The sequence below is a fragment of the Siphateles boraxobius genome, unplaced genomic scaffold (genome assembly GCF_051911475.1).
Source record: "Siphateles boraxobius isolate OS27281-9 unplaced genomic scaffold, OSU_SipBor_1 18, whole genome shotgun sequence".
NCBI lineage: Eukaryota > Metazoa > Chordata > Actinopteri > Cypriniformes > Leuciscidae > Siphateles > Siphateles boraxobius.
The window spans coordinates 4,671,674-4,698,600 of NW_027508788.1; the positions used below are offsets into that span (position 1 = coordinate 4,671,674).

At 35.8% G+C, this 26,927-nt stretch overlaps 3 protein-coding genes across 4 annotated transcripts; all 3 read left to right on the top strand.

The window, feature by feature from the left end:
• The first annotated feature begins 16 nt into the window (after positions 1–16).
• pde6b (phosphodiesterase 6B, cGMP-specific, rod, beta) lies at positions 17–10,199 on the top strand. The gene is made up of 22 exons (XM_077232957.1): positions 17–932; positions 1,574–1,726; positions 2,948–3,037; positions 3,139–3,279; positions 3,393–3,467; positions 3,785–3,849; positions 3,969–4,035; positions 4,135–4,182; positions 4,265–4,414; positions 4,504–4,647; positions 4,742–4,807; positions 5,110–5,256; positions 5,364–5,471; positions 5,875–5,984; positions 6,080–6,167; positions 6,242–6,342; positions 6,552–6,659; positions 6,766–6,829; positions 6,906–6,980; positions 7,138–7,221; positions 7,346–7,499; positions 8,509–10,199. Exons 1-22 carry the CDS (start codon positions 462–464, stop codon positions 8,562–8,564), a joined length of 2,565 nt encoding a protein of 854 aa, XP_077089072.1. The 5' UTR covers positions 17–461; the 3' UTR covers positions 8,565–10,199.
• A 4,169-nt stretch (positions 10,200–14,368) lies between these two features.
• hspb9l (heat shock protein, alpha-crystallin-related, b9-like) lies at positions 14,369–16,277 on the top strand. The gene has a single exon (XM_077232960.1). The coding sequence runs from the start codon at positions 15,294–15,296 to the stop codon at positions 15,912–15,914; it is 621 nt and encodes a 206-aa protein (XP_077089075.1). The 5' UTR covers positions 14,369–15,293; the 3' UTR covers positions 15,915–16,277.
• A 731-nt stretch (positions 16,278–17,008) lies between these two features.
• On the top strand, positions 17,009–26,425 carry LOC143740862 (uncharacterized). 2 transcript variants are annotated; one of them, XM_077232961.1, is made up of 4 exons: positions 17,009–17,377; positions 19,117–19,255; positions 20,181–20,681; positions 24,741–26,425. In XM_077232961.1, exons 1-4 carry the CDS (start codon positions 17,198–17,200, stop codon positions 26,195–26,197), a joined length of 2,277 nt encoding a protein of 758 aa, XP_077089076.1. In that variant the 5' UTR covers positions 17,009–17,197; the 3' UTR covers positions 26,198–26,425. The 2 variants fall into 2 exon arrangements, with proteins under 2 accessions (XP_077089076.1, XP_077089077.1); XM_077232962.1 differs by having other exon boundaries at positions 17,059–17,377; positions 19,120–19,255.
• Positions 26,426–26,927: the final 502 nt, after the last annotated feature.

Consider the following 26,927-nt stretch of genomic DNA (forward strand, 5'->3'; position numbering starts at 1 on the left):
GCATAAAGGGCAGGCTTTTTGGAGAAGACACAAAGAGGAACAAAGCATATGATTGTGCATTACCACTCATACTATATGATTGTTGCTTTTCCTCTAAAACTGTTGTTAAGAGCACCTCTTCTTTTTCCCAGGACACAGAGAGCAGAGGAGAGTTCAGAGGAGGACATTGGTCAGTTTCAGCTGTGGGCTCAGGCTTGGATGCAGGTCACCTGATCAGTTTTACTAGAGCAGATCCTGATTCACCTTCAACACTATTAGGAAAACACCTTGCTGATGACAGTTAGATTGGACACGGGTTGCCCCTGCTGTGGCAGGCGTCTCATCTCACGATATCTCTTTTTCTCAACCATTTGAGGATTATATGCTGTAAATATTCAGTTGTTTTGTCCTGAAAACTCATTTGAACTCTCATTACTTGGCCATTACCTGCCAGTACTGGGACTGGGCCAGAAGATCCCACAATGAGTGTCAAAAAGGAAGACGTGGAGAAGTTCCTGGATGGAAATCCAGATTTTGCCAGGAGCTATTTTGACAAAAAGCTCAAACCTGGTGCGGTGGCCTCGATCATGCAAATACCGGAGTCGAAAGTGGATGTGAATAGTTTTAAGGCCATAAGCTCGATAGAAGAGGGAGCGATGTTCTACGATCTCATTACAGATATGCAGGAGAACGTCAATATGGAGAAGGTGGTTTTTAAGATTCTACAGAGGATCAGCGCTCTGATCCATGCCGACCGATGTAGCCTCTTCATGTATCGACAACGGAACGGCATCGCTGAGCTGGCCACACGTCTCTTCAACGTTAATAAAGATTCTGAGCTCGATGACTGTGTGGTGGCTCCAGACTCTGAGATCGTCTTCCCTCTGGACATCGGTATAGTAGGACATGTGGCTCAAACCAAGAAGACTGTCAATGTGAAGGATGTTACACAGGTATGAACCACTCTGAAACATCTGTACACAGATCAGACACACTTAGTAAAACTTGATTGAAAGAGACTAATTACATTATTATACATTATTAGTCTGCAGCTATGGTCATATTTTGAGGCATGGCACATCCTCTTGACATAATCCCATTTATTTCAATATGCCATGACCTATGTCCAGCATGAAGGATTATTTCACCTGTGGCATTTATGTAATGACTTAATCTCCTCACAGTAGTGAGCGATAAGATTGATCATTTAATAATTTTTACAGTATGTTGTTTGTGTTATGGCATTACACAATTATTTGATTTGTTAAACCAGGGTGAAAACACTTCATTTTCTTTTTCATGTGCTTTCTAATATGCATGAGAAATGAATCCATTTGCAATAATTAATTGTCAGATAAATGTGCACTTTAGTGCCACAATTAAAAGTCAGTTATCAGTATATCACTAAAAATATTCTTTTAAAGATGTTATTTTCTAATATACGTGTTTCATCTGTGATGAGATATTGTGAGAAAACGAATTTGAATCCAAAGTTTGTTTGCAGTCTGACCCTACGACAGTGATAAATACAAGTGTAATTGTGTTTGGATAGTGTGCTATGTGTGTGACATAACTGACTTTGGTTTCACTGTAGGATAGTCACTTCAGCACATTCGTTGACGAACTTACTGACTACACCACGCGCAACATCTTGGCCACACCCATTATGAACGGCAAGGACATAGTAGCCGTCATCATGGCAGTCAACAAGACTACTGGACCCTATTTCACAGATGAAGATGAGGATGTAAGTGTCTGTCTGCCTTTTCTGTCCACCACCTATTATTAATACAGTGGCCTCAAAACAAAAATAATGTTTGAATGTCACTGCATTAGATAACAAAATATCAAACAAATTAGTATAACTAATAAATGCCTTTTAGCATATACAGAGTACAGAAAGCACAACCACAACTTTCAATAAACTTTTTTTTGCATTACAAGTTAGATTTTATATGAGAAAACAATATATACTGTTCAAAAAAGATCAGTATTTTTACACTTAATATGAACATTTTTAACTTGTAATAATGCCTGGTAACACATGTTTGCTTTTGCATTAAGTTTATCTTACTTAAAGGGGAACTATAATGCAAAATTCACTTTTATGAGGTGTTTGAAAAACACTGATGTGTGTAAGAGCAATGGTAAAAATCCACTCACTCATTTTTTATAATTCCCATTAATCAAAAGCAGTCTATTCGCTCTACTAGTCTGGGCTAGTCTACTCGCTCATTCAGATTCCCTCCTACAATGACGTCATTGTAGGGATAAGCCCCTCCCACAGCCAGTGACGATCTGCCCTATTAGCATAGACACAGTCCTGAGTGAGAAGCACAAAGTCCACCATTTTTGTATCCTTGCTGTTGCTGCTGGAGTTGTACAATGTCTGTGCAAAAGATGCATTACTATTGTTGTGCTTTGGGATGTTCCAATGCACATAAGAGTCTCCATGGACACCCGCCATCTGAGTCACTGAGGACATTGTGGTTGAATTAAAGTTTCGAAGGAAATGTCCCGAAGAAAAACTCTAAAGTCTTATATGTTTGCGCTGCCTTACATACAAGGGGCTTTTTAATGCTGGATTTTCAAAAAGGCTGATTCTGAAAAAGGTTAATACCAACGCTTTGTGCGCAAACTTCAGATCCAGACTCAATCATGAGATGAGAGGCCTATTTTATCTTAATAGGTCCCCTTTAAGAGTTAAATTATTTTATATACAGTAGTCAACATTTGAAGTGGATCAAAAAAGTTAAAGTTGTCCTAAGACAAGAACGAGTATTGTTCAAAATTCATGTATAACTTTGATGAAAGGTTTTGATCCACTTCAAATGTTGACTACTGTATATAAAATGTTGAAATGAGACACTAAAGACATTCTGTACTTAGCCTTACTGAGACATTAAAGCATACTTGGCATCATGTTATTTTCTTGTACATTTTCTAAATATGCCTTTTTTTCTCAAAGCTTTTTTTAAAGTACATGAAAGTTGGCTCTCTGAACCTGAAGATTTTTCATCTGAGCTACCTTCATAACTGTGAAACACGTAAAGGACAGGTCAGTCTGCATAAGCTTGCAACACTAGCTGGTGAAATTGTTAAAAATGAATTAAAAACATATATGGTTCTTAATGCATTTTTTATGTTTTTCATGCAAAGCTGCTGTTGTGGTCAGCTAACAAGGTGTTTGAAGAGCTCACAGACATTGAACGACAGTTTCACAAAGCTTTGTACACAGTGCGAGCCTACCTCAACTGTGACAGGTACTCTGTGGGCCTGCTGGACATGACCAAGGAAAAGGTACGTCAATCACTATAATTGCTGAAAGGAACAAAGGCTTCATGCTTAATTTAGAGGCTTCAGTCTGTCCTGTTTCTCTTGAAGTCTGACCTGGTGGTTTTATTCTCTTGCAGGAGTTCTTTGATATTTGGCCAGTGTTGATGGGAGAGCAGCCACCTTATTCAGGCCCAGTTACTCCAGATGGAAGAGTAGGCTGCATTTTTTATATTTCAAGTTAAAGAGATAGTTCAGCCAAAAATCCCAAAAAAGTGTTTCATCATTTACTCCCCCTCATGCCAATGTATTTTTTGTACGGAACAATCTAGCAGAATGTCCGAGCTGCTTTTTTTCCAAACAGTGACACCTGTGGTCACCATTCACTTTCATTATATGGAAGAGAGCAGCTTGGACATTTTTGAAAAAATCACACTTGGTTTGAATGACATGAGTAAATGATGACAGAATTCTTCCTCTAAAATGCTAAAAAAAAAAAAAAAATCAAATGTTCATCTTTTGTTTCACTTAGGAAGTAATTTTCTACAAAGTTATTGATTATATTTTGCACGGAAAAGAGGACATCAAGGTCATACCGTAAGTTCTTTTTTCTTATAGTAGCCTTTTTTTTCCTGATGTGCTATATACAAAGTGTGCATTTTAAGAGATGGCATTATATAAAAAAAAACATTTTCTCTCTCTTTTTTCCCCCACAGAAATCCAACTCCAGATCATTGGGCTTTGTCTAGTGGATTACCCACATATGTAGCAGAAAATGGTTTGGTAAGTTACTTTATTATTTTGGGAACAAAGTAGGGTCGATTTTTTTTTAGTAAATATATATTTACATATTTATTTATTTACTTTTATTGTGTGCTCAAGATTTGCAACATCATGAATGCAGCATCAGAGGAAATGTTCAACTTTCAGGTAGATATGTTTTGCTATCTAAAACATGTTTAATGGTTGAAGTTGCCTTGAATTGCAGTAATAACACTTTGTGATTCTGTAGAAGGAAGCTCTGGATAGCAGTGGATGGACCATAAAGAATGTGCTGTGTCTGCCAATTGTCAACAAAAAAGAAGAAATTGTTGGGGTTGCAACTTTCTACAACAGGAAGGATGGCAAACCATTTGATGACCATGATGAACAACTCATGGAGGTAAAATTGATCAATTGATTGGTAGAATGACAGAGATGGGTCACCACTGACTTGTTGAGTCATGGAACAATGCGTTGTTGTCTTGACAGGCTTTGACACAGTTTCTGGGCTGGTCGGCCCTCAACACGGACACCTACGACAAAATTAATAGGCTGGAGAACAGGAAGGACATTGCCCAGGACATGGTGCTGTACCATGTCAAATGTCGAGATGATGAGATTCAAAATATCCTTGTAAGTTCCAAGTAACTTAATTTATTGTATTGTACTGTAATTGATTGTATTTTATTTTTGTTAATTCTTGTTCGATTTGGTATTACTATTCTAGAAAACAAGACAATATTTTGACAAAGAGCCAGTAGACTGTGAGGAGGACGAGCTTTTGGAGATTCTGGTACTTTGACCTGTTTACTATTTCCTTTTATCTCATTAATTCAAGATTTTTGCAATCAGGGTACAGGCTGATCCCAACCTTCTCAGATAGATAAGACAAAGATAGTCGCCTTTAATAGGAAACCATTAGCAATAACAGATTATTTTAAATATGTCTATTGTGACTCTCTTAATATGCTAATGATGTTCAAGTTAATCTGTTTCAGATGATATTGCATTCTTCAAATTATTCAAAATTCTTGGTTTTGTGTTCTCAGAAAGTTATGCACTGTCTGACTTTTTTGTTTGTTGTTTTTCCTGCAGAAAAAAGAGCTGCCTGGCCCAAAAAAGTTTGAGATCTACGCCTTCCATTTTTCAGACTTTGACTGCACTGAACTGGAGCTTGTAATGTGTGGGATCCAGATGTACTATGAAGTTGGGGTGGTTAGAAAGTTTCAGATCCCTCAAGAGGTACATTTTCATGTTTATGATGACAGAAACACTTGATTTTCATTGATTGATTTTCATGAAATTTCATAAAAACAATATGTTATATGGCTGCTATCTGCTTTAATTAGGTTTTAGTGAGATTCATGTACTCAGTCAGCAAAGGCTACAGGAAAATCACCTACCACAACTGGCGCCATGGCTTCAATGTTGGGCAAACCATGTTCACTTTACTCACGGTATGACCTGCTCAGCTTACATTTACATTTATGCAATTGGAAGCCACTATCATCTGATGTTTTCTGTTCATTTTAAACCATGATGTTAGTGTTGCTAGCATCATATTGTACTGTTTGAGCTATAGAAGCACTTGTTTAGGGTCTAAATAAAATGTATTTTTAATTTAAGTAAATATTTAAAACACATTTGCAAAAATAATGATTGTTTTCTAACAAGTTTCAAACACTCCTTCATCTTCCATTGGTTAGACAAACGGATAGCCCCACCAAAACTCATGCCCAGTTAGGTTGCTCAAACAAAGAGATTTTAGCATTTTGACTTTGTTATTCATGACACGTTTTTGTTACACATACTCAAAATAATAAAATCTTAATGATTTTTTTTTTGTATTAATGGAGCCAGACAGGCAAACTGAAGAGGTATTACTCAGATTTGGAGGTGATGGCCATGATCACTGCCGGCTTCCTGCATGATATCGACCACAGAGGCACAAATAATCTCTACCAAGTGAAGTCAGTAAACTACAAATACTTCTACTAGAACTTGTACTACTATTGCTTCTAATAATAATAATTATCATCATTACTTTTGTATTTTTTGTGGTTAGGTCCCAAAATCCTCTAGCTAAGCTGCATGGATCCTCCATTCTAGAGAGGCATCACTTGGATTTTGGCAAATTCTTGCTAGGCGATGAGGTATGAGCAAACTGTCCAGAATGTAAGCTTCCATGTTAATTTGATTTGATACTTACATATTTGTTTTTCCTTAGTCATTAAACATCTTCCAAAACCTCAACAGAAGACAAACAGAGCATGTCTTCCACCTCATTGATATTGCCATTATCGCAACTGATCTTGCCTTGTACTTCAAGTAAGTTACAATATATAACAATGGAATGTTTTAAATACCACTATTAAATTATTTACTCATCATTATGTTGTTTCAAACTCATATGCTGTCATGCAGCTTTTTATACAATGACAGTTCATAGTGACCATGGCTGTTCATTTAAAGAATTAAAAACTAAATTTAAAACAAAAATGTACTCAGCTTAACTCAACTTTTTCTCTACCTAAAAGAAAGAGGACAATGTTCCAGAAAATTGTGGATCTCTCTGAGACATATGAAGAGGAGAAAAAATGGGTGGACTTCATGTCCCTTGAAACAACAAGGAAAGAAATTGTAATGTAAGTGTTTCCATTTATAGCTACATTAGGCATTTGGTCAAAATAAATATTTTAAAAAGAATCATTTTGTGCTTTTAATTTTTTCATATTTGTACTAATTGACCAGGGCGATGATGATGACAGCATGTGACCTCTCAGCTATCACGAAGCCATGGGAGGTGCAGAGCAAGGTAGGAGATGTCAACTGAAGAATAACTTCTCTTTTGTTTCTCTGGAATATACAAAGTGTGATTTATCCCATCCTAGGTTGCCCTCTCTGTAGCAGCTGAATTCTGGGAGCAGGGTGATCTTGAGAGGACTGTTCTTGAGCAACAGCCCATCGTGAGTACCTGTTTGTTTTCACGCAAAACTTGCCATTCTAATATTGGTGGTAATTCTACTAGAAAAGTGGTCATCTTGGAAACATTTGGTAAAAAATTTTTTTTAAAAAGAATAGTCAGAAAATCTTATGTGGTGTCTGTCTTTTCACCTAATCTAGCCCATGATGGACAGGAACAAAGCTGCAGAGCTGCCAAAGCTTCAGTGTGGTTTTATCGACTTTGTTTGTACTTTTGTCTACAAGGTACCTTTATGAATGAAGGAGACTGATCAATTTCTGTTTCATGAAATTAATGGCAAAAACAAAACCAAAAAAAGTTTTGATCAGTAAGATTAATTAGCAACCCTCTTCTCTTATTATTCCACAGGAGTTCTCTCGTTTCCACAAGGACATCCAGCCAATGTATGATGGCATTCTGAACAACCGGATGAATTGGAAAGCGAGGCAGGAGGAATATGAGTCGAAACTAAAGGAACTGGAGGATGCAGCTAAAGCCAAACAGGAAGCAGCTGCCAAAAACGGTTTGAGTTTTTAGATAGTCTTTTGCTTAAGCTTTTATTCAGTTTCGTTAACTGTATTTGTACTAAATTTAACGAAACCCTCAGGATGACATTTGACATATCATTGTTTACTATTGCGCGAACGTTTGGGGTTGTTATGTTTTTGAAAGAAGTATATGCTCACTAAGCCTGCATTTATTTGACCAAACATACAGTAAAAACTGTAATACTGTGAAATATTATCACGCTTTAAAATAACTGTTTTCTATTTTAATAAATTTAAAATGTAATTTATTCCAGTGATCCTAAATTGTGATGAAATTTCAGCATCTTCACTCCAGTCTTCAGTGTCACATGGTCCTTCAGAAATCATTCAAATATGTGGATTTGGTGCTCAGGAAACATTTCTGATTCTTTTCAATGTGTAAAACAGTTTTGCTGCTTAATAGTTTTGTGGAACCATGATACATTTTTCTTTGGGAATCTTTGTTGAATAGAAAGTTCAAAGAACAACATTTATTTATACTGACACCAAACTTTTGAACAGTAGTGTACACTGACAATGCTAAATGGCCAAAAGTATGTGGACACCCAAACACAACTACATATGCTGCTTGAACATTTAATTTAAAAAAAAAATGTATGCAGATTAAAAGGAAAATGGTCATCACTTTGATGCTATAATAAAGGTTGTGTAGCCTGATGACATAAAAAAATATCTTTGACTTCCACAAAAATAAATAATTTTATTTTATTATTATTTATTCTCTAGTTCTTTAGAAAACCATCTATATATTGGAGCTTTAAAACACCCAGATAGAAAAAATCTGACCCGAAAAAGGTGTAATGAAACATCAAGAACTTTATTCATCTAAAAAAAACCTGATTGGTCGTCACAAAACCCAGATCTGAACTAGAATAGCCAATCCTGTTAATTACCAGAAAGTGTCCACATCCTGTCAGCCATATATTGTATGATATAACACATTTCTATAATTTGGATTCTGTGTTTGTATTTGTTTCTCTACAGCTCCAAATTCCAACAGCACCAGTGGATCAGGGTCCAAGACCTGCTCCATCTGCTAGAGAAAAGACAACCGTACAGAGGGCAAGGCAGTTCAAGATGCAACTTAGCCTCTGTTACGTCAAATGGGGGGATGCAACCTGAACCCAGGATCCTCAAGGTCAAAGATCTTACCAAGAGTGAGTGGGAAAACACCATCAATGCATTATATGCTATCAGCAAGCCACAAGACCACCTGCTAACCAAAACACACGTTGGATCTTGCCTACAGTAGTATTACTGTTCCATTGTGTTTCCTTTGGGTCAGAGTGTTTGGTTTAAGCATTTTCACTGGATGGTAATCAGTTTCAATTAATCACAATACAGTCTTAAATGCACTACAGGAAAATTCAGAGGTGAACATTGCAAATATGGTTCTGATTTATCCCCCAACCAATCAAAAATATTAGCATAATCTATAAATTAATTTCAGTTCCTTACTGGTGATCAGTTGCTATTTAATATCAAGCAGGTCAACGACAAGTTCACGCATGTGTGTGTAATTAAAATCAAGGAATCAAATAATTACGTACAGCAAGTTATTGTACTTTAAAGATAATTTTTTCTCCATTTTAAGATTGTAACAATGTTCCATTTAGTGTCACCTGCAACTTTCCCTGAACATAAAGGCCATTATATGAGTGATATGCAGTTTTTATATCATTCATTCCCTCTAAAAGTGATCACATCGTACAGTTTGGAAGTTAACTTTCAGGTCGCTAAATGTAAAAGTTTTGTGATTTTGGTAGGGGACAGACTTAAAAAGGCTATAAAATATAGCTTCTGGTAAGCAAGATATGAATACAGTGGTGGTCAGTTATAGTGTAGTTAAGTTATAACTGTTGTTATAGATTGATTTTTATTTCTGACAGGAAATGCGCAAATGTCCTTCAGAATTATTTACATCAAGTGCTGTCATGGGTGTGTTTTACTGAGCAATGTCCCGTTACTCCGTTTCTCCCCTGTTGGGACATGCGTTCACAGAGAAAACTAATTCCAGTGGCCTTGATACCATTCATCTGTTGAGTTCTTAGCTGACATGTCATCACACTGTACCTTGACAAGTCTGTGATTAAATTCACAAAGGTATCCAGATTCAGGCATAATGTTTTTCCTCTTATGTCTGACTTTTATAGGAATCAAGTTTCTCTTTCACTGGTTGTCTATAAAACATCTTGAAAACATCAGTTGTGAATCTAATTGTGTAAATATACGTAAGTTATTTATTAATTTGATGAGGTACGACTTTACATAGTTTTAAAATAAATACTATGAAGGTGTTTTAGCGCACTTAAGGAATTGTACATGCTTATTATGCAAAGCTGCTGCTTCTGATTCACATGTAATAAAGGTTTAATTAAAGTAGCGACGTTTCAGGCAGTAGATATGAAAATTGATATTTTAATCGATGTGTCAGATCTGAGAGTTGGGGCCCGGTTATAAGACTTGTTTCACACAAATGTGATTTACTTGCAGAGCAAGTTTCATCATGTTTTTTGACAAGAATTCGATTATTTTGATTCATCGTCAAATAAGATGCCCTCCAACCATCCACAATACATCATCAAATATGGATGATTTCAATTAAACTGGTAAAAATGTTAATCTTCACTTTGTTTGCTCAATACCATGACAATTAAAGCATATATTTTTATGAACTTGTTTTTTTTGTTTTTTACATACTACTTAGAAATGCTGTTCTTTTGAACTTTACATTCATCAAAGAATCCTGAAAAAATGCATTATGGTGTCCAGGAAAATATTAGGTTTTTTTTAAAAAAAATTTATTGATGTTTCAGTTTTTACTCTCATTTTGATTTTTGATTCAAATAAACACAGACTTGGTGAGACGTCTTTCAAAAACATGAAAACAATCTTACCAATCTCAAACTTGTGAATGATAGCGTGTGAAAGCAATAGCAATCTTGGACTCTTTCAAACTACAAAGGATTTGATTCTCTTCTGCTCACATCTGCTCAGTGACTCACTCGATAAGAAAGCCTCTTATCCTGAGAACTATCAGCAGTTTCCCTTCCTAATGTCATCTGCAAAGGTTATCTGAACAGCTACACATCCCTACATATTCCATTTCACAATAAATCCTCTGACAATATTCTTACAAGACTTTTTAATGTTTTTGTCTCTGTTAAGGCCCGTTCACACCAAGAGAGAAAACTATAACGATAAATAAATAATTCTAAAAATCGTTCTAAATATAAAAGGTTTGCAGATTCCACACCACAACTATTATGATAACGGAACTGAGGAACGATATCCTCGAAATCACCTTCAGAGCGATTTTTTCCAGCTGATGAATGATAAAAACATTGACATCCAATTAGATTCCATCCTGCTTTAAAGAGCTTGAGCATTTTTAAAGTGGCAGACAACAAAACTCAGTGTGAACTTATAATACACAGAACGTCATCGCCCGCTGGTGTGGATGCTAATATAGTTATCGCTAATCTTTCTTGGTGTGAACAGGCCTTTAAACTCATAGCATTTCTGTTTTTCAGATAAATAAGAAATGTTGAAAGCAGAGTTGAGACATCTAAACAAATATATATCTTGCTTATTTGAATAGTTAATGAAGTGTAGCACTGCAGCTAAGTAGCTGTGAAGCATTTGTGCAAAATCAGCACTTTTACTGAATTGGCTTGACCTAAATCCTGGGATTTATGCTAAACAATGGTCGTGTTATACAATTGTCCTCCCTCTATAAATGTCACTACGGCAATGCAGAAAAGTCAACAGTCTAACACATTCTCAGAGGATGATCTTGTTTTGTTAGATGCACATAGTGAACACAAATATAAACGTATGAAAATATATCCTAGCTGAAATAGTATGCAGAAATCCTTATGAGCATATAAACAGAATTACCTAAATAATGTGGAAATAAATGAGGAAAAAAGAAACTGCACAAAAACATTTTAACTTCTGTCTTTATTGAAAAATAGAATTAGGTTCATTGTGATTCATCTCATTTGGTGCTGGTATGGCTGCGTCACGGAGACTTACTTCAGAATGGTGTCAGAATTTGCTGTAGAAATAAAAAAAAGAGAGAATTTAGGGTTTCTGCTGGTTTTGTGAAGGTAAATTTAAGACGTTTTCCAAAACTTTTTTTTTAAGACCAACTTAAAGAAAATTTAAGTTGAATCAAATACAATACGTCAATATGTAAATGTCTAGTGAGAAATAAGATGAGTTTCATTAGCGACATTTCAGATTTTGAAAATTAAAAATCAGACAGATATCCATTACTTAAAAAAATAATTAAAAAGTAGCTTGAATACCTTTGCTCACAACCACTAAAATATGGACATAACTTTTACTGTATATTTTCCAGTGCAATTGTCTACAGATTATTAAATCAAGATACATTTACTGGAGATGACAGAATTTATTGTCTTGTTTTCTGATCAAAATGATCAGAAAAATCTACTTCATTCAAAGGGAAGTTTTCAAAGCTCATTGATGGATATTTGTTCTTGGCTTAAGCATAAACTCACTTCACTTAGTTAAATCATAAATAAAATTGGAAACAAGACAAATAAGTTAACACAAGTTAACACCCTGTATTACTACTAAACATGTCATTAAGTTATGCCACACACACATACATAGAACTTTCATAACTTTCTCTAAATCATCAACCAAGTTGAAATACATCCCCTGAAATTCTTTTCCATGAATAACATTTGTTTGCACTTATTTCATTGAATATTTTGGTAAAGAATCTAAAGCAACCTTTGGTCCCAAAGTTAAATATCAAATTTTTCTAATGTGCTGCATCATGAGATGTTGTTAATGTATTGCAAAATAAAAAAAGGGAACAGGCTTTTTTCATCAAACACCATTTCAGAATACTGTATCTTCCCTCTACATAGGTTTGGCTAATGTAAAATGTCCACATTGAGACACCAAGGTCCTAAATTAACAGACGGGGCAGGGTTCAAATACGACCCAAAAATTATTATTATTACATATTTTGTCATATTTTATTCTTGTTATATTATAGAATAATTATATATATATATATATATATATATATATATATATACATACATACACACACAGCTATTTACTGCTGGTTACAGACCTTCAGAAAGCTGTTTGTAAATGCGCTCTCGCTCTTCGCTGAGTTTCTTTTCTTCCTCCTCAATCCTTCTTTCTTCAGCAGCAATGGGCTTCAGATAATCTGGTGAGCAGATTGATTGAAAAACACTTTAATGCAGAAGAAAACAACTCTGAATATTTATATACAAAACAGGGAAAAAAAACGATACAAAAATGTATAAAGTAAACAAATGTTTCAAACTGATTAAAGTGCAAAAGAACTATACAAGGTAACAACAACAGGTAACACTTTACAATAAGGTCTTATTACATTAATGCTTTATCTAACATCATCTAACAATGAGCAATAGCTACATTTGTTGCAGTAGTTATTATTCTTGGTTAGTGTTAGTTAAAAAAAAAAACTGTTCACTGTTAGTTCATTTTAGTTAAAGTCCATATCATTTATCTGTTAATAAATAATATCAACAATAGCAACTATATAAAAACTTACCATATCTCTGCTTCCCATAAATTAATCCAATTAGCAAGGCTGACCATCTTGCTGTCTGAAATCAGAAAGAAGACTACTGGTTTGTTTACTGGTAAGCTTGTCAAGGACTTTAAAGGCCACTGTGATATTTTATAAATCTATTCTTTACTGAATACGGCGAAAATTTAACATACAGTATGAGGAAATACAATTTTAATGCATACAAACACAGTCTATTTATGGGTACAAAAACATCCAGAAATGTACTCTGGTGTGACGTGCTATAATTAATATAGTCAACTAATTTAAACAAAATGTTTTCAAATATGAAATACTGTTTTAATATAAGACGTTTGCATTATGTGTGACCTCATATTCAGTGACTACAGGGGATGGTTGTTTATAATTTTGTAAGTTCACCTCACCACAGGGGCATGTACAACTTCAGTTCCCATTATTCATTCTATTATAACATTTGACACGTTCATTTGCCGGTATATTTGCAACACGTCGTGGTAATCTTCAACTCAGTTAACATGCCTGACCTTGCAGTGCTGAGGATAGGCATCTAGGCTAACACGATTAGCTCATTCACCGGCTACAGTTGCTATGGGTTTGACCAATACATTCTATGCTATGCTAAGCTAAGCTAACAAAATTGAGCTAGCAATGTATAGCGAGCCAATGAATGAAGGTCGCTGCTAAATAAATCAAAAGTATAACAATACAACATGCTAATGTATATAAAGCAGGGTTTGAGGGTCATGGTCGGAATAGAACCTACCTTGATAAGCGGGGAGACCTGTACGGGAGGAACCATGTTTGAATGGATCTCTTCAGCCGCAGGAGAGGAAGTCAGTGCACGCTCGGTTGAACTGACTCTGGGATGATTTATTCTCCCTACTGTCAGTACACTCACTGTACACATGTCTATGAACATTTGTGACTTTTTTTTCCTCCAGAAATTTGAAATTTTCCTCCTATTTGAATAACCTTTTAGCAGTTCACTTAAATATTCATGTAGTATGACAATTGAGTTTGTAAATTATAAATATTGAATCATGCAGGCTCTCAATTAATATAGGGTATTTATTATTCATTTTTATTATTACTCAATATATTTGATAACGATTTTAGCAGTTCACTTAAATGGCCCTACAATGTTACAAATACGTTTTTTTAAATACATATTATCCATATAGTCTATCAAGTAACATTGGTATTTATTTAGGCTAATTATGTATTCATTTGTTTTTATTCAATTTATAATTTGTTTAGTAGGCTATTGTGTATTATTATTATTATTATATTCACCATTTTAACATCCTTTTTAGCAAGTTAAATATTTCATACAACTCTCAATTAATATGGGGCATTTATTAATTTAGTATTAGTAGAAGAGGTAATAGTAAGATTTAGAAAGTTATGTAAAAACATTTAGAAAGTTGTAGGCCTATGTCAACTGCCCATTGTCATTCAAATACAAATTATACAAGCTGTAAAATCCTGTAAGAAAAATAGAAATCAACCTTGACAAGACAGGTCATGGTTATTCTATAAAGATGCATTATGTCATGCTGTCAGTCTCCAAGTGATAATACGTTTGTTTGTTTGTTTAGAGTCAACTCGTTCCTTCCTTTTGAAACTATTTCAGGCGGTGACGTCCTCCGGGGCGATGCCAACGCATGGTGTCAGTTTCAGAATCCAGCAGGATTAGAAAGCTGGTAAGAATCCTCGTAAATTAAATTTAAACTCTACTGACAGTATATGAAGTAAGTTATGACACAAACAGAAAACATTGAACTATTTATTAGAGTAACCCTGATTGACCAGAATTATTCATATAAAGTATTAATATAAAAGAAAAACCTTATATCATCCGCTTGCATTAACCTCTTCCCTTAATAGAAAGTTATGCAGACCCATTGGTGTGCCATGAGTAGTCACTGTAAATAGAACAACGATGCACTTCTCTGGTATTTAACAGATGGATCACAAAAATACAGCCGACTTGTTTTGGAACATGACTGCAAGTGCTCAGTCATAGCAACTCTTCGACAGGCTGACACATACTGCAGTGCTAATATCAGAGCGTTACTGGAATGTTCTGAGGCAGCATAAAAGCATCGAGTCTTGTTCACTGGGACAGAAGCACAGACGAAGTCGACCAGCTCAACACAGCACCGAAAATCCACCAAAGATGCTTTGCCCAAGCACATTTCAGCCTCATCTCAGCCCATTCATGGACTTCCACTGGCCAGTGCGCAGCCTGTGGCCGGAGACAAGACCTCTGTTCTTTCAGATCGAGAAAGAAATGATGAGACACATGCAGGAGATGAGGCACAACCTGGAGTTCATGGAACGCCTGCACCAAAGGATTTTTGACGAGATTGACCATGTCCCACCCATGACGACTTTCAGACCCATTTCATTCCAGCTCGGAAAGGAAGGAAGCCACTATGCACTGACACTAGATACGAAGGATTTCTCTCCAGAGGAGCTGTCCGTCAAACAAGTGGGCAGGAAGTTGCGGGTGAGCGGCAAGACGGAGAAGAAGCAAGATGATGGGAAAGGATCGTACTCGTTTAGAAGCCAAGAATTTAGGCAGGAATTTGACCTTCCTGAAGGCGTGAGTCCTGAAATGGTGACCTGTTCTTTAAATAATGGCCAGCTACAGATACAAGCACCCAAAGAGGCGAATACTGTGAGCAACGAGAGAGTGATTCCCATTTCATACACTCCTGCTGTGAAGAGTCCTGCTCCTCAGAGCCCTCAGCCCGAGAACCCAGCAGCCGCGGAAGAGTCTACTATAGATAACTGAGCTTAGCCTCTATAGAACCCAACAGAACTAGGACTCTATGGGACACCCAAAGCTCAAAGTTGTAAAAGATCTTTATTGATGCTATACATTTTGTAGAACTGTATTAACATTTTGTTTGTAGCATTAAGATTTACTGGAACAGAAGTCTAACACTTCAATTCAGTAATGTATTTGTTTGTTTTTGTTAAATTGCAAAGAGATGTTTTTGTCAAAAAGATTATTTTGTGTACATCCAATAAACTAAAAACTAATCTGGTCCTGGGGCACCACCATGTTTATGTAACTTGCAAGATTTACACAAAGTATTATTAAATTAGTAAATGTATTAAGTTGCATTCATTTATTAAATAAATATGGCTTCCATTTTTGTTGTTACAATCTTCATATGAATCTCTGCATGGATTAGGCTAAAAATTTAAGAATTGTTGCTTGCAAATTCACAAAAACGTTTTTCTTGGGGTGAAATGTTATGATCAGTATTTAGTTTCACTCTTTAATTTGGATCTCATCGACTTTTTTCCAAACATTCTTAAAATATACATAATTCATATAAGCCTAGGCACTCTGTTTTGCTCAACTGTCTCTTCACTGTAAAAAATGATATGATCAATACTGTAATTGCTTTAGCTCATCACAATAAGTTAAGCATGCAATTTCCAACTTTCTTTATAATTTATACAAGACTCGACTATTTTTATGTCAGTTTAATGTAATTTAAGTTGAAAATTACTTAAACATCCAAGTTCATTGTAAGTTGTAAATTTTTTTACAGTGTACAAATCCACAAATCAGATATTTTTGAAAACTTAAAAAAATTGTTTGTGTGTGTTAAAAACAAATCTAAGGTTTTAATTTGTAAGTCACAGGAATCACACATAAAATATTTTCTTAACAATTGTTCCATGCACCTCACAAATTCAGAAAAAAAACAACATTTGTTTTCTACGGTTGAAAAAACACATTTAGTTCTATTATATGAATCTCACAAATTTAGAGACTTTATGCTTCCCAGTAGGCTACATACGGAATAAAAACATTTGACTTCCCCACTTGAAGTAAAGCGTACTGATAACTCCAACCCTCTAGGTGGCAGTACTGCTATTACAAAACATACTCCATTCGAGATTTTAGTTTGAGAGACGAATTTCCTTCCGTTTGTTCACCCGCCACAAACAAGCAAATTAATCGGGCTAGCTAGGATACTTTTTAAATCTGCATTATTGTATGTAATGAGGTAGTACGCATATTTTGGGGGGTAAAGTGCCGAGTAATCATCCTTGAGCATGACGGCAGTAATTTACGAGTTACTGTCCTCCGTTATGGGGGTGTTAGTTGAAAGTGTCGTGTCGGAGTTGAGCAAAAATCTCTCTGACTTCACGGCTGTCTTATCTGAAGAGTGGAAGCGCAACAAGGGGACTGCGGTGAACAAAAACAGACTTAAACGGGCGAATCAAGCCAAAACTGTAAGTTCTAAAGTAGAAAAGCGCATTAAGTGTCCATTCCTGTTCACAATACGCTTCTAAATGTTGCCTGGCTGTTGTTTACATTGTAATTGCAACTGGCACATGAAGATTGCACAGAGTAACGAATATGTTAAGTAGATATTGAATGTAATTATTTTATATACATAATAAACCTGTTAAATTTGCAACCTCCATCTGTCTCCTAGTAAGCTGTTGTTGATTAAATGGCGTTTTATTTGTAATGCTGTCTTAAATTCCTGCTTGTTTTAAAAGACAATTAATACTGATCTTACAGAAGAATGTCCCACTTTGGAAATTAACCAGAGATTTACGTTAGACACAATTCTAAATTGTTTTTGACATATGAACATATATGAACATTTGCATTAAAGAAACCATACTACTGTGTTCTGACAGAAAGATAAGTTGATTTTTTTAAAATATGCCACAAATATACACTTAAACAGCTGTACCTACTTTGTGTCAACATGTCAGATATATTTGAAAAAATATCTACTGAAAAATCTGTGACCTAGTCATATGTGCACTGCAAGGTTTTAATTTATTAGAAGAAATATTTCAATAAAGGTAATATAAATACGCTTTAGCATCAATAGATGAAGCTATAAAATGACTACATGTGAGCTTAAATGTTCAATTCTCTCTATACCTTTATCAGCTGTATAAAATAACTTCACAACTTTTACTTATACTGATATACAGTAGCTGGACCTTTTCTTTTAGTTGTCCTCTTTCATAGACAGCTGTTTTCTTCTTGCTGTGTAAATTTGTTTAAATTCTTACTATTTTAATACTTTTATTTAATAAGTGAATTGCGCTGCTTCTCTCGCGAGAAATTAATCTCAGTTTCACTCTTTCTCAACATGTGATTGGCTGTTCGCTACTGATGTCACACTTTAACTCCTAAACTCAGGATCAAAGCCTGAGTTGACAGAGAAAGTTGATGATCAGCATTATGGTACCAACAAAGCCTGGTTGGATTGGTTTGGTTTGTCAACTCTAAACTAATCCTGTAACACTGAGTTTGTTCAACTACCATCATGGTACAGGCCCCTGGTCGTAGGCAGCTATCAACAACAGAAAAACACAATCAATACTGCATTAATAGAAAATGTTTTGTCACCAGCGCAAGGCGACGTGATGACAAATTGACAATTTAATAGATGGTGTAGAAAACATCATGTTGTCTCATTCATTCAACTGCATGCTAGAGTTGGTGATTTATATAATATGCAACATTGCTTTTTGTGTCTGTCGGTGTTCGCTCATATTCAGTGATTGGAAATTCATGTCTTTTGAGGACATTGGAGCAGGATATTTACACTCAAACAGGTGAATACCTCTGAACATGTTTTTCCTTTGGCATCTTTTTTTAGTCAGAATACATTGAAAACAAAAGACAACATTGCAGTTCTCTAGGGATCCAAAAAAAGAGAGAAAAACCAAATATTGACACATAAGAGTCAAATGTTTTGTGCTTGGAAATTAATTATTGTAAAACAGTATAACAAAAATCATTTATTTTAATCAAACCTTGCTTTTTGACATGCAGCAAATTGTAATAGGTGCATGCAAATAACTAAATCTCAAATTATCTCTTTTTCTTTCTTTTTTGTCTTTATTTATAAAGCACTTTCAACGCAACTCCAGGTTGACACAAAGTGCTGTACAATACAACTAAAATCTGATACAATGCAATACATGTCTTTGTATTTCAGAAGGAGTTTGCTGCATTCATGGAGCTGTTGAGTAAAGCCACAATAGAGACAATGGTGAAACTGATTCATGATCGCATCTCAGCTCAAGTATTGGAAGCTACAGCAAAGTCTCAGCTGTTAAAACAAGACAAACTAAATGGTATGTCTATTCTTAAAGTCACAATGAAATCAATACTGATGTTTCTTATTTTTTATGGAATATTGCAGTGTTTATTATAAATGATTTATCTGTGTAAATCAGAGGTCTTCAATCCTGCTCCTGGAGGGCCACTGTCCTGCAGAATTTAGTTCCAACCTGCTTCAGGACACCTGCCTTTGTATATTCGAGCTGATTCAGGTGTGTTTGATTAGGGTTGGAACTAAACTCTGCAGGACAGTGGCCCTCCAGGAGCAGGATTGAAGACCTCTGGTGTAAATCATCATTTTTTTTATTTCATGTGCATCAACATCTTTTCTCTTTACTGATAACGGTTTTACTAGGGCAGGACAACCTGTCACTCACATGAGATCACAGCAATAGTAAACCACAATGATCCAACGATCCAATCAATTCCAGATGGACAATACATGTCCCGCCATATATTTTTTCTTGTTTGTTTAACTCGCATACATTACAATAAGAAAGACTTCCGTTTTATGCTGACTTTGTTCTCCAACTTAAATCAAAACCTGGGCAAAAATATTTGATGTATATCTTTCAAGTAAGTTTGATAAATATGTAGTTGATAAGTATCTAGTTTTATGGTTATTCATCTCTTCTAGAGTGGTCTGTAGAAGGGTTTTAAAGTACCTAAAGTGCATTTATTTGTTGTACTCTTGGTAAAAATGAGATCAATTCATAAAAAAGATTACCAGAAATGCTTGCACTGTAAATCTGTTTTATCTACCTATCCATATTACAATATTCCTGCTTTTAAATTCCTAAAATAATAATAATAACTATAATACAGGTGGTTTTATTAATATAGTTTGTGTTGGTATATATTATGGTTTTAAGATTTCCAGTATGGTAATCAAAAAACGCCATTATTATTATTTTTTATTATCTTATTGTATTCTCACAGAGGGTCAAGCAGCCACATCTGAGCCTGAAAATAATGTGCTGCTTGGGCCTGAAAAGAACAAGGACTATGAATTGGAATCAGAACATCAGGAAAACTCGGGGCAAGCAGGAAATACTCAGTACCAACAGCTGCCATCTGCACCCACCGAGATTCTGGCAGGCAATGTGGGTTTGAGTGAAAGCCAACCTTCCACAAGCACAAATACAGCTGCAGAGGAGAGACGGGAGCCTTTCATTTGCGAGTCCTGTGGAGTATCTTTCAATGACTTGGCCCTGTTGAACATTCACAATGCTTTACACAAAGAAAGACCTTTCAATTGTTTGACATGTGGGAATACTTTCAAAATGATGAAATGCTTGATGAAACACCAGCGATTTCACATGACTCCGGAAGTGAGTATTGCGTTCGAAGCCAGTCTGCACGAAGAAGAATTCATTGTGCAGCTCGAAACCTGTGATGCTGTCAATACATCCCTGGAAACACTAGAGGTCACCACTCAAGGTAAGACATGATTTCAAATGCTGTGCTTAAAGGGTTAGTTCACCCAAAATTGAAAATTCTGTCAGTAATTACTAGAGCCCGACCGATATTATCGGCCGATATTAGGCATTTTCATAACTATCGGTATCGTCATTTATAATGGCCAATAAATTAATATAAAAAAATGCAGCATGTGGTGATTCATGTAAGGGTGGCACTTAGGGCTGCAACAACTAATCGATAAAATCGATTATAATCGATTATGAAAATCGTTGTCAACGAATGTCATTATCGATTAGTTGGTTTGCTTACGTCACGGGGAGCGTTTACTGGTACGCACACACACGCAAGGTCTCTCTCCCTCAGGCGCTCTGCCGAGCGCGCGCGCTACACGGTTTGGAGCAGTCTCTTCTGTCTCGCAGGCGCGCTCTTGCTTGCGCGCTCTAGATTTCGGGAGTTTGAACTAATTCGCGGGCATCAGGGAGCCGCAATCAATATGCGGGAGACTCCCGGGACTTCCGGGATGTCTGTATTTTGTCTCGAGCATCAGGTTGTGCAATCAGTTCGCTCGCAACGTAAGTGATGGATTAAAATAGCGCTACCGCAGAAATAGGTTAAATTAAAACGGTGTTTACAAAGTGAAGCATTAAATACAAAGGCAGTTAATAACAGCAGCAGTAAAATATTGTTTTTTAGTCACTGTACTCAGTGCACAAGCATTCGCTGAAAACCACTAATGCATACTTTCTCCTGTCCTTTACTCAAGCCTGTTAGCTTGCTGGGTAACGTTACCTCCATTCCGTTCTCTTTTTATAGCATTTGTCTACTAAGTTTTAATTGTTTTTCAAACGCGATCTACTGCGGCTCTACATTCACACAATTGTTTTCAGTCTTTCTATATTTATTTAATCAATTTATCCTTATTTTATATTCTTTTATATATTATATATATAATATATATTATATTCTTTATCCTTATATTCCTTATATATAATTAATTTTAAATAAAAATTAAATGAATTATATATTTTAGATGTTTTTAGTTTGTTTTTAGTTCAGATATTCACATCTGAACAACATGTCTGTGTAAATTTGTTTTAACAAAAATTGTGTTAAAACATAATATGTTGGATATCATTTTTATAACAATAATCATGTTTGTCAACTTGCCATCAGCAATTATTATTAAAAACAATGCAAATATTGATATTAGTAAAACTCAATGTGTGGCTTTTGCACTTTTTAAAGTACACTTTTACACATAAATATCCTGATTTACGGTTTTATTTAGTTATAATAAAAAAAAAATCGAATTTAATTTCTATCCGATTAATCGATTAATCGAAAAAATAATCGTCCGATTAATCGATTATCAAAATAATCGTTAGTTGCAGCCCTAGTGGCACTGCCAATAAAGCACCTAAAAGCTGTCACAATGAACTGGCAAAAGCAATGATATGAATACATCAAATATAGCAAGGAGACATTTTAATTGTTTATTAATAACAAGTGTTTTCAGTCATTGTGGGCTGCAAAGATGAAGTTGAGTATGCGGACTCGCGATCTTTGAACGCACCAGAGAGAAATGTAGCCTACATTTCAGAAGGATTACATAAGCAGAGAGCAGTTTGTCTTTCATTTTGATTTGTTCTGTTTTAAAGTTTAAAACATTTCAATAGATATATTTCTCCGGTCTATACGCTGAGTTCCGGTTCATTTATGAGACGAGTTGCAGTTCACTCGCCGGCGCCTCCGTTTCGAGATTATCTATTGTCTGTTAGTCCTATATTTACTTCTTATTTATTAAATCCAGGCATTTGGTTGATGAAACATTGATTACAATTAAGATATAATTAATACAAAACGAAATTGACTTTAATGAAAGGCTTTGTGCTTTCTGTTCGAGGTCTCTGAAAGTTTTAAAGCACCGTGCCGCTTTCGGAGCTTGTCTCGTCCGTTTTTTCCTCATAATATTTATTTTATTTTTCATGTTCGCATTTATATGTTCTGTTGAGAGCAAAGCCTTCTTCATCCAGTGGGTAGAAGATTATTACTTTTGATTTGCGCAGTGTAATTCATTGAATTGATTTCTCTGCTGCCAGCCTCTCTCACGCATTGTGTGAGCTTGTGAATATTGCAAGCGCACAGCTGAGAAGTCCTGATTACATTGTCTGCTATATTTACTTCTTATTTATTAAATCCAGGCAATTGTTTGATTAAACATTGATTAAAATGCGTGGCGCGAGCGACAAATCTCCGACAGTAAACGGATGGCCCATTCTACTCTGTAACGGGTGCTTTCCCGCGTCTCGGGTGAACAGCTGTTGCGACGCGACGAGCAATAACGGCCACGTCCGGTAGACACAGTGTAAAAGCTCATTCTGCCTATAACGCTACGTTACAACATCAAGCAATATTCCAATACTTTATATAATTATAACACTTTATATAGGGCCATTTTGCATTAAGAGTAGCCTAGTTTCACGTTTAGTAGGTACATTTTGCTTACTACTTATTTAAAATAGTATAAAAGTCTGTACATTATGTAATTAAAAACGTTTTCATTATGATATTATAAATGTTACTTTAGGAAAAAGATCTGAGTTATTCCTCCACTGGTAGAGAGGAATTAAGACTAAAAATAGAAGATAATGTCAGTGACAGTTTTGATATATTTATTGATACAAGTTGTTTGATATAACGTGACTAAATTAAAAGACAAAGTCTTTAGTGAAGATTATGCAACAGTATTTAGAATATAATATAATATAACATGCAATGCAAACTAGTTTGGTTACAGCTCAAATGTATCATTCTCATTCTATCATTCCCCCTGCCTCCATTACATATCTTTGTCACACAAGTGTTTGATCACCACATTTGAGTGATCATTGCAAAACGTTTATATATTTATTCTGTTTAAACACTGTGTATTCTATATACTGTACCCATCAAAAGTTTGTACACAAAAATAGGAAAGTGTGTCCAAACTTTTGACTGGTACTATACTATAATACAATAAGATTATAGATTATAATTATAATAAATAATATTGCCACTGTACACATAAATAATATCGGCCGATATATCGGTATCAGGCTTTTTTTTATCGGTATTGGCATCGGCATCGGCCCCCAAAAATCCATATCGATCGGGCTCTAGTAATTACTCAACCTCATCATGTTCCAACCCCGTAAGACTTTCCTTCATCTTCGGAACACAAATTAAGGTATTTTTTATGAAAACTCAGAGCTTTCTCACACCTTCATAGGCTGCTATGTAATTTCATCTGCCGGCCTAGAAAGTTAGTAAAGACATCGTTACAATAGTCCAAGTGACTACAGTGGCTCAACCTTAAGTTGATTTTTTTGATAAATAGTAAGTTTTAAAGAACATTTATTTGAATAAAACCTTTTTGAATAAAATATATTAATTTACAAAATGTAGTGTGTGAAGGCTGATTGGCTCTCTGCCTTTTATAAAGCAGCAACGAATGCCAATTCTTCTGAAACTTTCTTCTTCAGACCGTTGACTTCACAGTGTCAACATTGAACACTTCTTCAGCGGACGGCATCATAAGCTGCTATTGTGAACCCACCACTCCCCTTCAACAGCAATACAAACAGCGTGTTTACACCGGACACAAGTGTTATCGCCTCGCAACGGCTAGAAAAGCTGTGTCTACACTGTACGCGACAAAGCAACCATTGCAAATCCATTTGTCCTTCATTTCAGAAGTAGCATGAGCGCTTGGAGTATGTCATAAATAGAATGGCGTGTCAGTTTACTGTCGGGGAGGTCAGATCAGGTATAGACACAGTGAAAAGGAAGCAAATGCAGGTGTTTTTCACTGCAGGTTTTCAACTTCAACTAAAAAGTAATTTTTCCAAAATTTTTGTGGGGTGGGGGTGCCAGATTTTTTTCAAGGTTTAAGGGGGCATGACTAAAGTTTAAAAACAACAGCTTTAATGAGTTAAAATTTACTGAACGACCAATATTTCCATGTAAAAGAAAATGTAGAAATGTTATCTTTTCCAGTTTGTTTCTCTTAAACATACTCTTGTGTTCTTCTCCTTACAGAAATTCTACAAAATAACTTGGACAACGAAGACTTATCTTGTGCTGTCTTGGAAAGCAGTCAGTATTCAACCGAATTGCTTGTGCAAGGTTTGAATATTACCATCGAAAATGCAGACGCTCAGCCCCACGCCACACCTAACACAGAAATGATAAAGCAATCAAATGATGGTTTGTTCCGTTGCAAAACTTGCGGGAAGTGTTTCGAACTGAGGTGGAAGTTCATAAACCACGTTCGGGCTCACGTGAAACATTACAAATGTTCACATTGCGATAAGCGCTTTACTATGAGAAGCTGCCTCATCAGACACGCGGCGATGCACACTGGAGCTCAGCTATTCAAATGTGATATATGTTCCAAGTCTTTTGTATTTCAGGCTTCCCTGGAAAAGCACAAGCGTCTTCACACGGCAGAAAAGACGGTTACTTGCCCACACTGCCAGAAGGTTTTCCCTGGCAAGCGTTCGTTCGGCAGACACAGATGCAGAGCAATCGAAACGCTCTACAGCTGTCCCGTATGTGACAAGCAGTTCAAAATTAAACAAAACATGCTTGATCATCAAACACTGCACACCGGCGAGAAGCCCTACTGCTGCGAGATATGTGGCGCGTTTTATAGCTGTGAACGATATCTGAAAAATCACCAGAAGAGTCACATCGAGAAAACCTACGAGTATCCGTGCGAACTTTGCGACAAGCGGTTCAGTGCTCGCAAACACTTGCAGGCGCATATGCTCGTGCACACGAGGGAAAAGCGATACGCATGCGACGTATGCGACAAGAAGTTCGCCACCTCTGGAAACCTCAACAGACACAAAGCTGGTCACACAGGAGTGAAGCTGTACGGTTGTCCGATATGTTTGAAAAGGTACACCACAGCGTACGCCCTGAAGATGCACATGCACAAACACACTTCAAGCAAACCATTCCTTTGCGACGTTTGCGGTAAGGGATTTACCAGTTCGGACTACATGAAAAGGCACAAGCGAATCATTCACGCGGGAAGGAGGGATTGTGTGTGTTCGATCTGTAATAAGGCCTTCATATTCCCCAGTTCTCTTAATCAGCACATGCTTGTACACACAGGAGAGAAGCATCATGAGCGACTGGTCAGTCCTTTGCTGAAGAAGTTCAGTTGCGAACATTGTCAAAAGAAGTTCTACTCACAAGCCGCCCTTACGGTACACCAAAGGGTTCACACGAAGGAAAAACCGTATAGTTGTGAGGTTTGTGGAAAGAGGTTTGGGTATTCGAGCAGTATTCAGATGCACATGAGAATCCATACAGGAGAGAGACCTTTTGGTTGTGATGTTTGTGGTAAGACGTTCAATCAGGCTGTGCATCTGAGGACCCATCAGCGAGTACACACCGGTCTAAAGTCATTCAGTTGTGAGAGCTGTGGGAAAAAGTTTGTGGATCATAGAAATCTTAAGCAACATAAATGTAAATATACCATGTAAATTGTTCAATTTTTGCAAGACCAAAGGTAACACTGGATTAAACATTGCATCTCATATATCATTATTACATTAATAGCTAATGATCTGTAGGGTCTTGATTGGCAAGCTGAATTAAAGAAAATTGTGTAAGCCTCTGTATTTTTTAATTGTGTAAACAATTATATTTTCAAACCAGGACTGGGAATCATTGAGTGTGTGTGATGGCAATAAAAACATCATGAAGAACCATCTCTGTCTTCTAAATGTTAAATGTATTATGAAACAATTTTATTTGATTAAATATAAGAGTTAATTTTTAAATGTCATGTCTGAATACAGTGTTTGCTGTATCTATTCCTCTAAAATATTTTACCCTGGTCGAATTTTACATCTAAGATATCCCACAATCCTGTGCATTGCACAGATGGAATGGTTAATGTAAGTCAATGTAACTACTTTTTAAAATCTTTTTTAAACATTTTATTTATACTGGGAAGTTATTTTATCAGTAATCATTCCCTTAGTTATCTCAAAAGTTCGCTTGATCTAATTTATTGCAGAACTTTTTGTTATTGTTGTAACTTTTGTGTGTGCTATGAGGAAATGCACAGAACGAAATTGTACCAATTTTATATTGGAATGACAATATATTTATTTTTGTTCTAAAAGTTATAATTTCACATTTCCAGTAAAAAAAACCAAGTATTTATATAATATAGCAGATAATAATTTGAATGCGTAGTCAATATTA

Coding starts and splice junctions, on each gene's coding strand:
- pde6b (XM_077232957.1), top strand. CDS start 462: ATGAGTGTCAAAAAGGAAGACGTGGAGAAGTTCCTGGATGGAAATCCA. Junction 4,036..4,134: donor ATGTAGCAGAAAATGGTTTG/GTAAGTTACTTT, acceptor TGTGTGCTCAAG/ATTTGCAACATCATGAATGC. Junction 4,415..4,503: donor ATGATGAACAACTCATGGAG/GTAAAATTGATC, acceptor TTGTCTTGACAG/GCTTTGACACAGTTTCTGGG.
- LOC143740862 (XM_077232961.1), top strand. CDS start 17,198: ATGACGGCAGTAATTTACGAGTTACTGTCCTCCGTTATGGGGGTGTTA. Junction 17,378..19,116: donor GGGCGAATCAAGCCAAAACT/GTAAGTTCTAAA, acceptor TTTGTATTTCAG/AAGGAGTTTGCTGCATTCAT. Junction 20,682..24,740: donor ACTAGAGGTCACCACTCAAG/GTAAGACATGAT, acceptor TTCTCCTTACAG/AAATTCTACAAAATAACTTG.
- hspb9l (XM_077232960.1), top strand. CDS start 15,294: ATGCTTTGCCCAAGCACATTTCAGCCTCATCTCAGCCCATTCATGGAC.